Raw genomic sequence first — 12,601 nt, 5'->3', positions numbered from 1 at the left:
GTAGGCGCTCGGGTCGTGATGTGTGCTAATTATCTCCCACTATGGTAATTAACAGTGCAATTCTTTAATCAGTTCCATTAGCGACTGCTCTGACTCCCCTGATGTTAATGTGATGAAACTTAGGAGGAGGATGCGTCTCGTGTAACGCTCATTGGCCCAAGAGGGGGTGATACTATTACAGATTAATGCCTTTCTGCTCCTGATTGGCCCAGAGGGGGGCCTGTGCCTTTCATCAAGAGAGAAGATATTTACAGATGTTTGTCCTGCATTCGAGATGATGCTTTATAGGGAGTTTGCACACACTCTTTCGATAGGTTCAGTAAAAGTGCTCACCCTGAACTCCTCCTTAATGGGACTGGAGTTGGTCTGCGGGTCCAGGCGGTTCATGTCGTAGTAGACGGACCGGAGCTGGCTGGCAGGGATGGTGGTGTCCCCACAGAGACATGCCTCCAAGATGGCATCGTGGATAAAGACATACTGCTCCTGAAAAAAACACCATCCTCATTGCGGATCTGTCAGACATCTTGGACCGCTAAGACACGAAAATATGAAAAATGCAGTTTTCACCAGCAGCCAAAAAGCACCCGAGACGAAGGGCCTGCTGCACTCCTGAAAGAGGATTTCAGTGACCTTTCCCCGTGTTTTTGCTTTAGCCCTTTGGCATTTTTTTTTTACTGACTAACACTAGGCATTGTTTACGTCGAAAGGTTACGTTACATATTTTAACATGCATTTTTGGCCGGAAATGCTGATTTAAATGCTGTCTAAAACTAAACTCCACATCATTTTAACATTAAATGATTTGGCCTTTTCCAAAAATGTAACGTAACCTTTGCACAGATGGTTACTATTTGATGATATGCAAAGACTGCAAAAGCAGATGTGTTTTAATGGGATTTAAAGTGAAAGACAAACATTCAGGGGCACATGACTGTGAAGCAGGAGGTAAATGTTGTACACGAATAAAACATAGAAAACTGTGGTCTGCATTTAAACCCCCATCCCAGAGTTTTAAAACCCCTAAATAAAATAAACCTTTTGTACTTTGTGCTTTAGTCCCTTCCTTTTGTCTTTTTGTCTGTGAGTGTCTGTTTTATTTTGATGGTCTGTTTTCTCCTCCTGGTTTCCTTTTTACTGAGATTTTTTTTCCGAGTGTCACTTTTGGTCTTGTTATCGTAGCCATGCTCTAGTTAGTGGAGCTCTTTTTAGTTATTTATTTCTTTTTTCCGTATATCTGTTATTCTATGATCTATTTTCACTCAGTTCTCTCCAGCTCACTGCTCGTTATATATCCGCTGCCTGTTTTCTGCCAGCCTCCTGTCTGCGCTTTGATCCTTCAAAATCCCAACAATTGATGAAAAAACTGACTTCAGAAGTCTCTTGATTGCTTAACAGAGTCCCCCTGCATGTAATTATTTATACAGTTAAACCTAACACCCCCCTGAACATATCCTCCAGCACAGACAGGGATGCTGGTCAGATTTCATGGGAGGAGTGATGGAGCTAATGACAGGAGGGTCCTTATGGAAAAGCAGTCAGAGGCTGCAAAATACTTAAAGGGTAACTCCTCGCCAAATCAACTTTATTTTTTTTCTAATAAACTGTTGATCCTGGTGATCATTTTGACAGTTTACAGCATATTTGTTGAAATTCTGCTTTTGTGTCTAAAACCATCAGTGTGGCGCCCTCCTGAGGTTCATTGGGTGTCTTGCATTGAATTTCGGATCAGCGTTGCTATTGGTTCAAAAGTTTTTGTGACACAAATTGGTGAAACTGACGTCAGCAGCAGTGGGGTAGAAAAGCACCTCCGTCTTGTGCCTCCGTAGCGACTTGGAGTATGAATAGTGAGTTTTGCAGCCCTTCTATCGACTTTTAGATTAGTGATTTATAAGCTTAGCTTTCAATTAGCTTATTTAGCATTTATTTAGCTTTTACTAATAGCCCAGGCCATGCCCTGATCCTCGCTCCCCTCACATGTTTCCTGGTCCGCCATTTTTCTAGTAAGAGATTGGGCGGAGTAAGGCTCTGCTACGGGAAAGAGTTACACTTTAAGGCTGGAGACGTGATTATACTCCGACCAGTGAAAGAACCTTAAACATTCAGATGGAGCTACAGCATAATGGTTTTGATCAAAGCATATTATTATTATTATTTTTTTTTTTTCAGAATGGCCTAGTCAAAGTCCAGGGCTAAATCCAACTGAAAATCTTGAACCACACTGAGCCGGAGCCGTTTTATAATGAGGAGTATCCATCTCCAGATGTACAAATTTGGTAGACATTTTCCCTAAAGCAGTCGAGAAAGTCAAATATGTATTTGAAATCCGCGTGTCAGTGTCCTTCCACTTCAAATTTATGAGCTACCTATATTGTTCATCATTCAAAGTTTGTGGTTTTATAACGAGATGAAATGTGAAAAAGAGGCATGAATGTTGTCGCACGGGCCTCTGCGAAGAAGCGCGAAGGCTCGGCAATGAAAGCGGCTCTCACGCAGGCCGGAGCGGGAAATTACAGCAGATTTCCTCCTCGAGTCAGTCACTCAAGCGTTGGAGACGGCGATACGGCTTGAAGCTTGATGCAAATCTATTCTGAAGTGACATTTTCAGCCGACACCTCCTTGTCACTTTGTACCAAAAATCCGCACTCAAGCACAGGAGGGGTCACCGATTTACACGCACAAACAGAAACACGTGCCGCCGTTTTGTCATCTGTCCAGAACAGGAGGGGTGAACCGTTAACGGAGAGCCCGTGCGCTCTGGGCTGGGTCAGTAGGTCAGCTGTTTGTCGATTTACAGGTTGATGGATCCAATCTGAGCTCATAAAGTATTAAAAGACGTTGCATTGCATTTTCATGGGCGAATTAAAGCACGCCGCGGTGTGGGTGTCTGGCTGCGGGCGGAGGAGCCGAGCCAGTGAGCCTGAACACCTGCGAGGGAAAACACCCGCGTACGCAGACGGTTTGAAGGTCACTGAACTTCAGGAGAGTGACTCAACGTTTGGTCTCCGGTCGCTCAAATCCCGACCCGGACGTCAACGATGAAGCATTTGCCCATTAAGTCCAACGACGCCTGTGATTTAAAGAGAATTACGGGGAAATGATGCGTTCGACGACGCGACGGACATCTCCAGATGGCCGGCGTTCAGGAAAAGTCCCGACTGGGATGAAGCTGGTAAAAACGAGCCAGGAATGTTTTTTTGATATGGAGGAAAATCCTTTCTGTTCCGAGCCTCTAAAGCCTGTTATTACAGCGTTCAGTGCCAGACACTTATGCCGAGCACCCTGGGTAATTGTTCTGTGCGCAGTTTAATAAACGTCTTTGGATGATCCATTAAAAAAAAAAGGTGCAAGTGGCGGATTGATAGTGTGGAATACAAACAGCAAAACTCGTGTTAATTTGGATGGTTTAAGTAATGCGTTTGTGAAACCTTCACAATTGAAATTTGAGCAGGTACTTTTTGTACTAAATTAAAAAAAAACAACACTGTTATGCTGCATTTTCAAATATAATTGATATAATCACTCAATGGTAAAAATTGGGAGAGATCTCTACTTGATCGCCCTTCTCGGCTTCAAGTTTAATCACAAATAAATTGCTTTAAATGAAATGCTGCGAAAAACTGTGTTTGTTTAGAGTAAGTGTTTGCTTTTCTTTAAATTTCAACCATTTGTCCTGAAATAGGGCGGCTTATGAGGAGAATTAACTGTTGATACTACTTGATCCACTTTAGATGGCTACAAGCTGTCGCGTTTCATCCCCAGACTCCCAGATTTGACAGGGTTTGTCTTGGAGGAAATGGCCTTTTCTGCTGAGGTTACAGGGAGAGCAGACTGACCATACCTCAGTCTGCACCATGTTGACCCTCCGTGAGCGCAGCTCCCTCACGCAGTTGTAAATGTCCACCACACCTTCCCTCTCCGCCATGTCCAGCATGATGTCGATGACGATGAAGCAGCCTGTCCGACCGGCACCGGCACTGCACACAAACAGACAACAGAGTTTCCACCACTGCTTTCTTAAGTCTGACAGATTCCATGTAAATACAGCCTGTAATTTCCCCCAGAAACTACAGGTTACTTTAAGGTTACTTTTATTGCCGATACTGCAGGCTACTTTCCGGAACTTGAAGATTACTTTCTAGAACTTACAGGATATTTTTTCGAATGCAAACATTATTTTTGGGGACTTAATCATTTTACTTTCCAGAATTTACAAGTTATATATACATACATATACATATACATATATATATATATATATATATATATATATATATATATATATATATATATATATATATATATATATATATATATATATAATATTATATATTTATTATATTTATAAGATCACTTTTTGGATCTTATCAAATACTTTCTTGAATATGGGAATTTTGTTTTGTTTTCATTCAAGTTTTTTTTTTCTTAACATACAAGTTACTTTCCCACAACTAACAGGCTCTTTCCCCATAATTTTGAGATTACTAGAGGTTACTTTCTAGATGTCAGAGTTTAAATTCTGGAATTTATAGGTTACTTTTCTAAACGGTGGTTCACACAGCAAGATTTTAAAATTGTCGGCCGATTTTAATAGCCTGGGATACCCCACACTTAGCCATAAGAAGCCGTAGATATAACAGGTTTGCTCGTACAGTGTGTGTAGGAAGAGCAATGGCGATCTTTTGTGGACTCATTTTAATAGAGAAAAATCAACAAAAAACAAAAGCCGTTGGTTAAAAGAGTGAAGACAACGTGGACGGGAGGCTCTACGTTTGCTGCACTATGATATGGAGGAGAGCTGTTTTTCTCACCTCGCTTTCTGATTGGCTACACATCATATTCAACAGGCTGCATGCTTGTTTGTCCTAGACCTCACATGCTAGGATATCATGCCTAGACAATCTAACATTTGAGGTCGGTGTGGTCCTGACCCGATCACTCTTAACACACCACACACTGCAGGAATGTCTTTTAAGATTGAGATTAAGATTAAGAATCACCCCCGACAGTCGGGACATGTCGAAAGGGGATGATCGGGGAACAAATCGGGCAAATTATCCTGCTGTGTGAACCAGCCTTAAAATGTATTGTTTACAGAATTTACACATTATTCACCAGAACTTTCAAGTTACTTTCTGGATCCTATAGGATTGTTTTTAGACAATCATATTTAATATTGTAGAATTCCCAAAATCTTGCTTAGTTTACAGGGGCCTAGTCACTTACTATGACTTTACGAATGTCTACCTCAGTAGCTCACTCTGGTTGCATACAAAGGTTTTCTGGTTAAATTATCGCGCCCTGATGGGTTGTTATATTTTATTTCTGTGTTTTACACTTTGTTTCTGCTCTCTTTGCAGGACGGCCTGCTGGCTCTTAAAGTAGGTATGGCATCAGTTGTTGCTGTCTTGCTTTCTGATAATGCTGTGTGAAGGAGGGAATAGAGAGAAAGAGGAAAAACGAGAAAGTAAGCATAGACGGAAAGAAAAAAGGAGACGTGGAAGGATGAAAGAAAAGGAGGACATGGGAAATGAGGGGAAAAAGGATAGTGGGAAGAAAAGAGAGAAGGAAGACACAGGGAAGGAAGGAAAGTAGGACACAAGAAAGGGGGACAATAAAGGAAGGACAGGTTAGGCACAAGCAGCGAAAGAAGGGAGGAAGGTCAGAAAAAAGGAAAGGAAGACACAAGGTTGGAAAGAAAGGAAAAAGGGAGGGAGGAAAAGGAAAGGAAAAAAATATGCCAGAAAGGAAGGTAGAACCCAAGGAAGGGCACACCATTTAGACAATGAGATGGGAAATAAAGTCCAGAAAGTTATTGCATACATATCCACTATGAAAATAATTGTGTTGTCAATCTTACTAGGATGATCAGGCCTGACCTTCCATCCATCCAGGACCAGTACAGGTCCAGGGCCAGTAAAAGGGCAGCTAACATAGCTGTTGACCCGACTCATCCTCACCACAGATCATTCACACTTTTACCTGCAGGTTGGTGCTACAGAGCGGTGATGGCTAAAGCGAGCCGACACGGTTTTCACCCCCAGGCTTGTGCCTCTGATGAACACCTTACAGCCAGAGTAGCTAGCTACTCTGCAGGAAACCATAAGTATTTGCACTAACTCTGCAGGTTTTTATCCCTTGTATGTACTGCCCCTGTTCTTACCTTTACCTATAAAATTATTTTTTTGTCATAGATTGTGGTTTGCTGCTGTTCTTGTTTGTATTTTTTGTGTCAGTAGATAACTTTACATCAGAGACCACAAAAATTACATGTGGGGTTCCCCAAGGGTCTATCCTGGGTCCCCTCCTCTTCAATATCTACATGCTCCCTCTAGTTCAGATCATAAAAATGTGACTATGAACCAGTTCAAGCACTGAGTAAATACTTAGAAGAAATCAATGCATGGATGTGCCAAACTTTTCTTCAGTTGAATAAAAACAAAACAGAAGTAATAATTTTTGGACCAATAGAGGAGAGATCAAAAGTTAGCACACAGCTTCAGTCACTTCAACTAAAAACCACTAATCAGGCCCGAAACCTGGGAGTAGTGATGGACTCAGACTTGAACCTCCAAAAACATCTAAAGATGGCTTTTTATCACCTGAGGAACATTCCCATGATTAAAGGACTAATGTCTCAGCAGGATCTTAGAAAAACTAATCCATGCGTTTATATTTAGTCGAATTGATTACTGCAACGGTGTTTTCACAGGTCTGCCTAAAAAGTGGATCAGACAGCTGCAGCTGATCCAGAACGCTGCTGCCCGCGTCCTCACTAAGACCAAGAAAGTAGAGCACATAACCCCAGTTCTAAAGTCCTTACACTGGCTCCCTGTATCTCAGAGAATAGACTTTAAAATACTTCTATAAATCTTCTATAGTCTATAAATCACTGAATTGATTATCACCTAAATACATCACAGACTTGTTATCAGTGCATCAACCCTCCAGACCACTAAGGTCTTCTGGCTCCAGCCTACTCTGCTGAACCAGAACCAGAACCAAACACAGAGAATTTAGCATTTAGTTTTTATGCTCCACTTATCTGGATTAAACTCCCAGAAGACTGAAAAAGTGCTGAGACCCTGAGTTCTTATAAATCAAGGCTATAAACCTATTTGTTTAGAGTTGCCTTCAAATGTTAATGCTGCTACTATTCCAATGTAAGGTGCTTTGCTCTGTAGTTTTTTCCTCTGTAATGCTTTTCTTTCCTCTGTTTTTTGTTGTTATATTAATTTACAGAACTTTGAATCATCTTATTACTGAAAAGTGTTTTATAAATAAATTCGCTTTGCCTTGTTTTTTTGTGTTTTTTTTTTCATGAAGCGGGTGCTCGAAATTCAAATTCCTTGTTTGTAACCACAAACATGCCAAATAAAGTTGATTCTGATTACATCTCTGATTTGTGACCTGCAAATTTTGCACAACTCTGGGTTTTCTTGTTGCTTCTAGAAAACCCTGAAAAGAAAGAGTCTGCACATGAACGTATTGAGAGGTATGACAGCAGAAGAGACGAAGAGCTCTGTTTCCTCACACCCACACCTACCTGCAGTGAACCACCATGGGCCCAGCATTGGTCAGCGTCTTGGACTTGACCCTCCTGATGAACCCCAGCAGCCCTGTGGCGTGGTAGGGAACCCCGTGGTCCGGCCAGCCGGTGAAGTGAAACTGTCGGATCTCCCGGATCTCATGAGCGCCTCTCTAGGGAACAGAGTCATCATGTTAAACACACAGAGCAAGGAGGGGAAAAAAAGAAAAGAAAACGCAGAAGGGATGCTTTCAGGTTTGTTTGAGAGGTCCTTGTAGAGCAAATACAGCAGTGAATTGAATGCAAACACAAACTTTATGGACACAGTAGAAGGATGGATGAGAGAACTTTCCATTATCTATCAGCAAACAGTATCATCAGAAGGGAAAGCGTCCCTGAACCCTGAGCATTTCTGTGTCACACCTTTGGGATTCCAAATGTTGCAACATTGACTACGCTGTGAATGTACATAAAACACACTCCCTGCAGAAAATAACCCAATCTACTGTTTGTTCCTGAGCAGCAGCTCGCCAACATTTGAGAGAAGAGCCAATTATTGGAGAGGCTTCCCGCTGGACTGGACGCTTCTCTCGGTTATATTTTTCAGCTTACGTCGATTGCTTGGTCCGCTTCAGTTTGCATCTACGCTAATGCTTTAAACGTGCGACGTGCTGAAGTTTTACTGAGGTATTTTACGTTTTTAACAAGTGTGTTTAGAGAGTGGAAACTTTTATGGTTTACAGTAAACCCAGAAACCTTGAAGGATACTATTTATGTCCTACATGAATTTAAAATTTAAAATACTGGCATGGTGGTTTGTCCTGCGTGTCTGTCCCCTGGGTTGGACTGCTATTCTGTCCAGCATGTAACATACGGAGTTTAACAGAGTGAAATGTGAAAAAAAAGGTTTCATTTGCAACAAAATGTCAGAAAATTTGCTAATTATCGCTCTGTACCAAAATGCACCATTCCACGTTTTATCAAGTTGCAACAACAAGCGTTTCTACATTCTAATGGGATTTTTTTGTGATGGACTAACACAAAGCTGCACATACTTGTAGAATGAAATAAAAATCTGTGTGCATGCATTTGAATTCAGCTCCCCTGAGTCAGTATCTTATGGAATCCCGTTTCACTTCAACTACACCTGCATGTGTTTTTAGGTGCATCTCTACCAGCTTCGCACATCCAATGAGCGAAACGTTTGTCCACTTTCTTGTAAAACAGCTGAGTCAGGTAGAATGGTGAGTGTTTTGGCACATATTCTTAATTGGACTTACAACCATACTTTGACTAGGCCAATTTAACACATGAATCTGGTTGGTCTTGACCTTTTCATTGTATCACAGGCTGTATGTTAAGGGTTGTTATCCTGCTAGAAGGTGAACATTCTTCCCAGTTTCAAGCCTTTAGCAGCCTCTAGCATAGTTTACTGAGTGTATATAGCTTCTGTCTGTATATATATCCTGTTTTATTTTATTGTATTTTTATTTTTTGTCTGCACCATAAACACCAAGTCAAATTCCTTGTAAGTGCAAACCTACTTGGCGATTAAACTTCATTCTGATTCTGATTCATTCTGATTTGTTTAGTGGTGTCCCCTAGACGTCTTGTGGTAAACTTTAAAAGGGGCCTCGTCACATATTTTGACCATGAAAACAAACAAAAAAAACCCCTCATATTCATCTTCAAATAAAACAGCATACCCTAACCGTTTGTCCTGATAGTTTTTAATTGGACCTTTATAAGCCTGAGCAGAACTTTGCACTGGGCGTGATCAGCAGACATAGACTGATGCAGCTACTGTAAGAGCCACTAGACCGTCCTGCAATGCTTCGCAGTAAAGTGTCAGCTCGCCGTGGTCGGAGACCAACCTTATTCACTAGGTTATGGTTGCTTAACCTCCTCCTTATTGCGGCTCCATCACAGACATGCATGCGTAGACGCTTCGTTTAGTACTGAATCGCACGTCGCCGCCATATTAGAAGTGACACAGCGGAGCAACTGGGAGATGATGCCTCGATCAGGTGCTGCGTGGATTTGAACCAACCGCTTCACAGTACAAACCAAATCTACTGGCATTATCTTTCACAGGTAAGAATGAACATCTACTTATTATTACAGTCATTCATCATAATATTGTATTCATTATAATGTTGTATATACTGTATGCCTGTGGGCTCCATTGCTTCTCCTTGTTTATTCATTACACGCATGTGGAATATTATACTTCTGGTCATGTGGTCTTGTTGTTGTAAATGCACAAAAGCCCTTTGTTTACTAGCAAATGCAGAAAAAAAACTAAGTGTAAAACACAGACATAAAATATAACAAGTCAACACGGCGCAATAATTTAAATCAGAAAACCTTAGAATGAGACCAGAGTGAGCTACTGGTGCAGCGATTAGTAAAGTCATAGTATGTGATTAAGACCCGTCAAATGTTACTTTCTTCTTGCAAATTTCCAATAAATGCCAGATTTGTGGGTGATAAATAGTTGTGTCATCTACCGATTCTCCCACTTGAGCTTTGTGTCTGTGCAGCTCCTCCAGGGTCTCCTTGATGCCCCCTGAGTGACGCTCTCCTTGCCAGTATGTTTTAGGGTGAGATATAGGTGTCCAAAGCTGATTATGTTGTTTTATAACCCGAGTGGAGGGGGATGGATACAAACAATGAAAGCACTTTCAGATGTATATTTGCAAAACATTAAAATTTTTAATTATGTGCAATTTTGTGTTGCTTTGTCACACAAAATCCCAGCGAAATAAATAGAAGTCTGCGGTTGTAACGGGGCTAAAATGCAGAAACGTTTAAGGGATATTAAGTACCTTTGTGAAACGCTTCATGCAGCTTTTTGAAACCATTATCAGATTAAGCACATCGTTTCGGCGGCCTTGATAAGCTGCTCCAAAAAGTCAGTGTTAAAGAAGCTTCAACACTCTTGTGTGTCCTTCAGAGCACAAAAAGATGATTTGTAACCACTCTTGATGCATAGTTTCTTCTGCTATATCACTTAGGGATATTAAAACCTTAGACCGAGGAGTTTGTAATCCTCCGTTCTACCAGAGGTTAGAATATAGTCAAAAAAAGAGGTGAAGCAGAAACAAAGGCATACCTTCTCCACTGCAAAGGTTCTGATGACGTACTCAGACAGCAGCTCGGTCTCTATCAGCGTCACCTTGATGTCTCTGTAGATCTCGGTGTCGTCGGGCCAGTACTTACAGCACTTCACCTGAGGGTCAGAAAACCGACTGTTTCACAGCAAATCGGTGAACACCGCTGCACACATAACCTCATTTATGTTAACATCGCTTTAAGCTGGGGCGCGGCCTCACATCTGCATTTGCTGCAAGCCGCGGGGCCACCATTCCCCCCCCCCCTCCCCCCGCCATAAAGATTGTCACATAACATTACCTCCAATTTGCCACCTGATATTTCAGTTTCTGAACCATTTCTTTGGGATCGAAATGAGATTTGCCTCGTATTAGTTTCGTCCCCCGGTCAAGGACCCGCCGTTAACGGGGGGATCTTATGTATCGGTGGCGGGTTCATTCGCACGTTATTGCTTTCTCATTCTCGCGTCAATAACGTGAAAATGACTCTAAAGGCGGATTGCACGCAAAGCTGTAGCAGAACAAAGGAGACCTCAAGGGAGTGTAACATTTATCCCGCTTGATTTCCAGGGTGTAAAAAAAAAAAAAAAAAAAAAAAAAGAAATAGGACAAAAATTGAGAAAAAAATTGAAAGGTAGGGAGATATAATGGCAAGCCAGTAATGATATGAAATAATAAACCCTCAGCTGTTTAAAACAGATTTCCCCAAAGAAATCTAAAACACCCCACCGGAAATATTACTTGTATTAGGTATCATAAGAGTGCAAAATTACCCCCCTACCACAAACCCACCCGCCCTCCCTGTTCAATTAAACTGTTGATACTGGGAGTATGACGGGTAATAGAGATTGAGATCACGGAGGTATATCAGAGACTGATCATTTTTGATGAGGGATAAACGCGACGTCGGCCACAAGCAGATTTAATTTTCGTCTCTGGCATCCCTGCGCTGATTACGAATGAAATGAGATTTTGGTTTGTGGAGTGACACAATAAGAGAGGGCGGGGGGTTGAGGGGGACTTTCAGGACCCTTTCTCTCTGTCTGACACCCCCACTGATGACTAATCCCTGATGACAATCACAAATCCACGTCCGCTTCCAGCTGGATTGAATTAGCCAAAAGCCATTACCTTATTAGATCACTCTGAATCAGACGCCTGGTTGGAGGGGACCAGCCTTTGGGCTAAAATATGCCAGATGTTCATTTGTGGGCACACTCACAGGCATGTGTGACTGTGAGGACACCTCATCTGAACTCACTCACTAATGTGGATAAGGTACAGTGCCTAGCAAAAAAAAAATTTATATCTTAAAAATATTTCACATTACAACTAGAAACTTGCATTTTATTGTGAATGTATGAGACGGGCCAACAAAGAATAAAGCACGGTCATAAAGAGCTCTGTCAGATTGGAAAGAGATGCATCAGTAGAGATATTTATCCAGTCTTGAAACAGATCCTCAACTTGATCTGAGTCTGGACTTTGACTGGTCCATATCAGCACAGGGATATGCTTTGATCTAAACTAGTGGTGTCCAAATACTTTTGTAAAATGAGCCTAAATTGGCAAGTTGAAAATACTGGCTAGCCTTTTTCCTCCAGTTAAAAACAGCTAAGTAAAAAATAAATGTAATGTGATTTTTCTTTGGTTCCTGCTCTGCAATAAGCTAAACAAGCAATAATTAGCTAGAATTTGCTCGTTTTTTGAAACAGAATACATAAACCATTGTTGACATGAAACATAAATAGGGACCTGCATAGTTGCCGTGTTAAAAGAAAAGGCATTTGGGTTCCTAATAGTTTTTTTTTTTTGGTTAAAAGTTTTTTATTTTGTTGGTTTAGACAATGCTTTTGGTTAATTTTCAGCAACAAGAGAGGGATGCTGGCCCTTGTACAAAAATGCTTGTTTTCAGCCATGTTTAATCTATCGTTTCACTCAAGTAAAGTAAAAGTCGCTGGAT

At 41.3% G+C, this 12,601-nt stretch overlaps 1 protein-coding gene across 13 annotated transcripts in view; it reads right to left on the bottom strand.

Moving 5' to 3' along the window:
- The window catches only part of LOC105932254 (protein tyrosine phosphatase receptor type M), a 263,775-nt gene that overhangs the window by 13,761 nt on the left and 237,413 nt on the right, over positions 1-12,601 (bottom strand). For 12 of the 13 annotated variants that reach the window (XM_036138466.1, XM_012871320.3, XM_012871322.3 and 9 more), the window contains 4 exons: positions 10,641-10,757; positions 7,544-7,698; positions 3,839-3,974; positions 334-483 (listed from right to left, as the gene is read on the bottom strand). In XM_036138466.1, coding sequence (XP_035994359.1) covers positions 334-483; positions 3,839-3,974; positions 7,544-7,698; positions 10,641-10,757 — 558 coding nt within the window. The remainder of the gene's footprint in view (positions 1-333; positions 484-3,838; positions 3,975-7,543; positions 7,699-10,640; positions 10,758-12,601) is intronic. The other variant, XM_036138464.1, reaches the window with a different exon arrangement.

The sequence above is a fragment of the Fundulus heteroclitus genome, chromosome 6 (genome assembly GCF_011125445.2).
Source record: "Fundulus heteroclitus isolate FHET01 chromosome 6, MU-UCD_Fhet_4.1, whole genome shotgun sequence".
In the NCBI taxonomy this organism is placed as follows: domain Eukaryota; kingdom Metazoa; phylum Chordata; class Actinopteri; order Cyprinodontiformes; family Fundulidae; genus Fundulus; species Fundulus heteroclitus.
The sequence above is the reverse complement of the archived record's forward strand: the minus strand, read 5'-3'. Positions and strand labels throughout refer to the sequence as shown.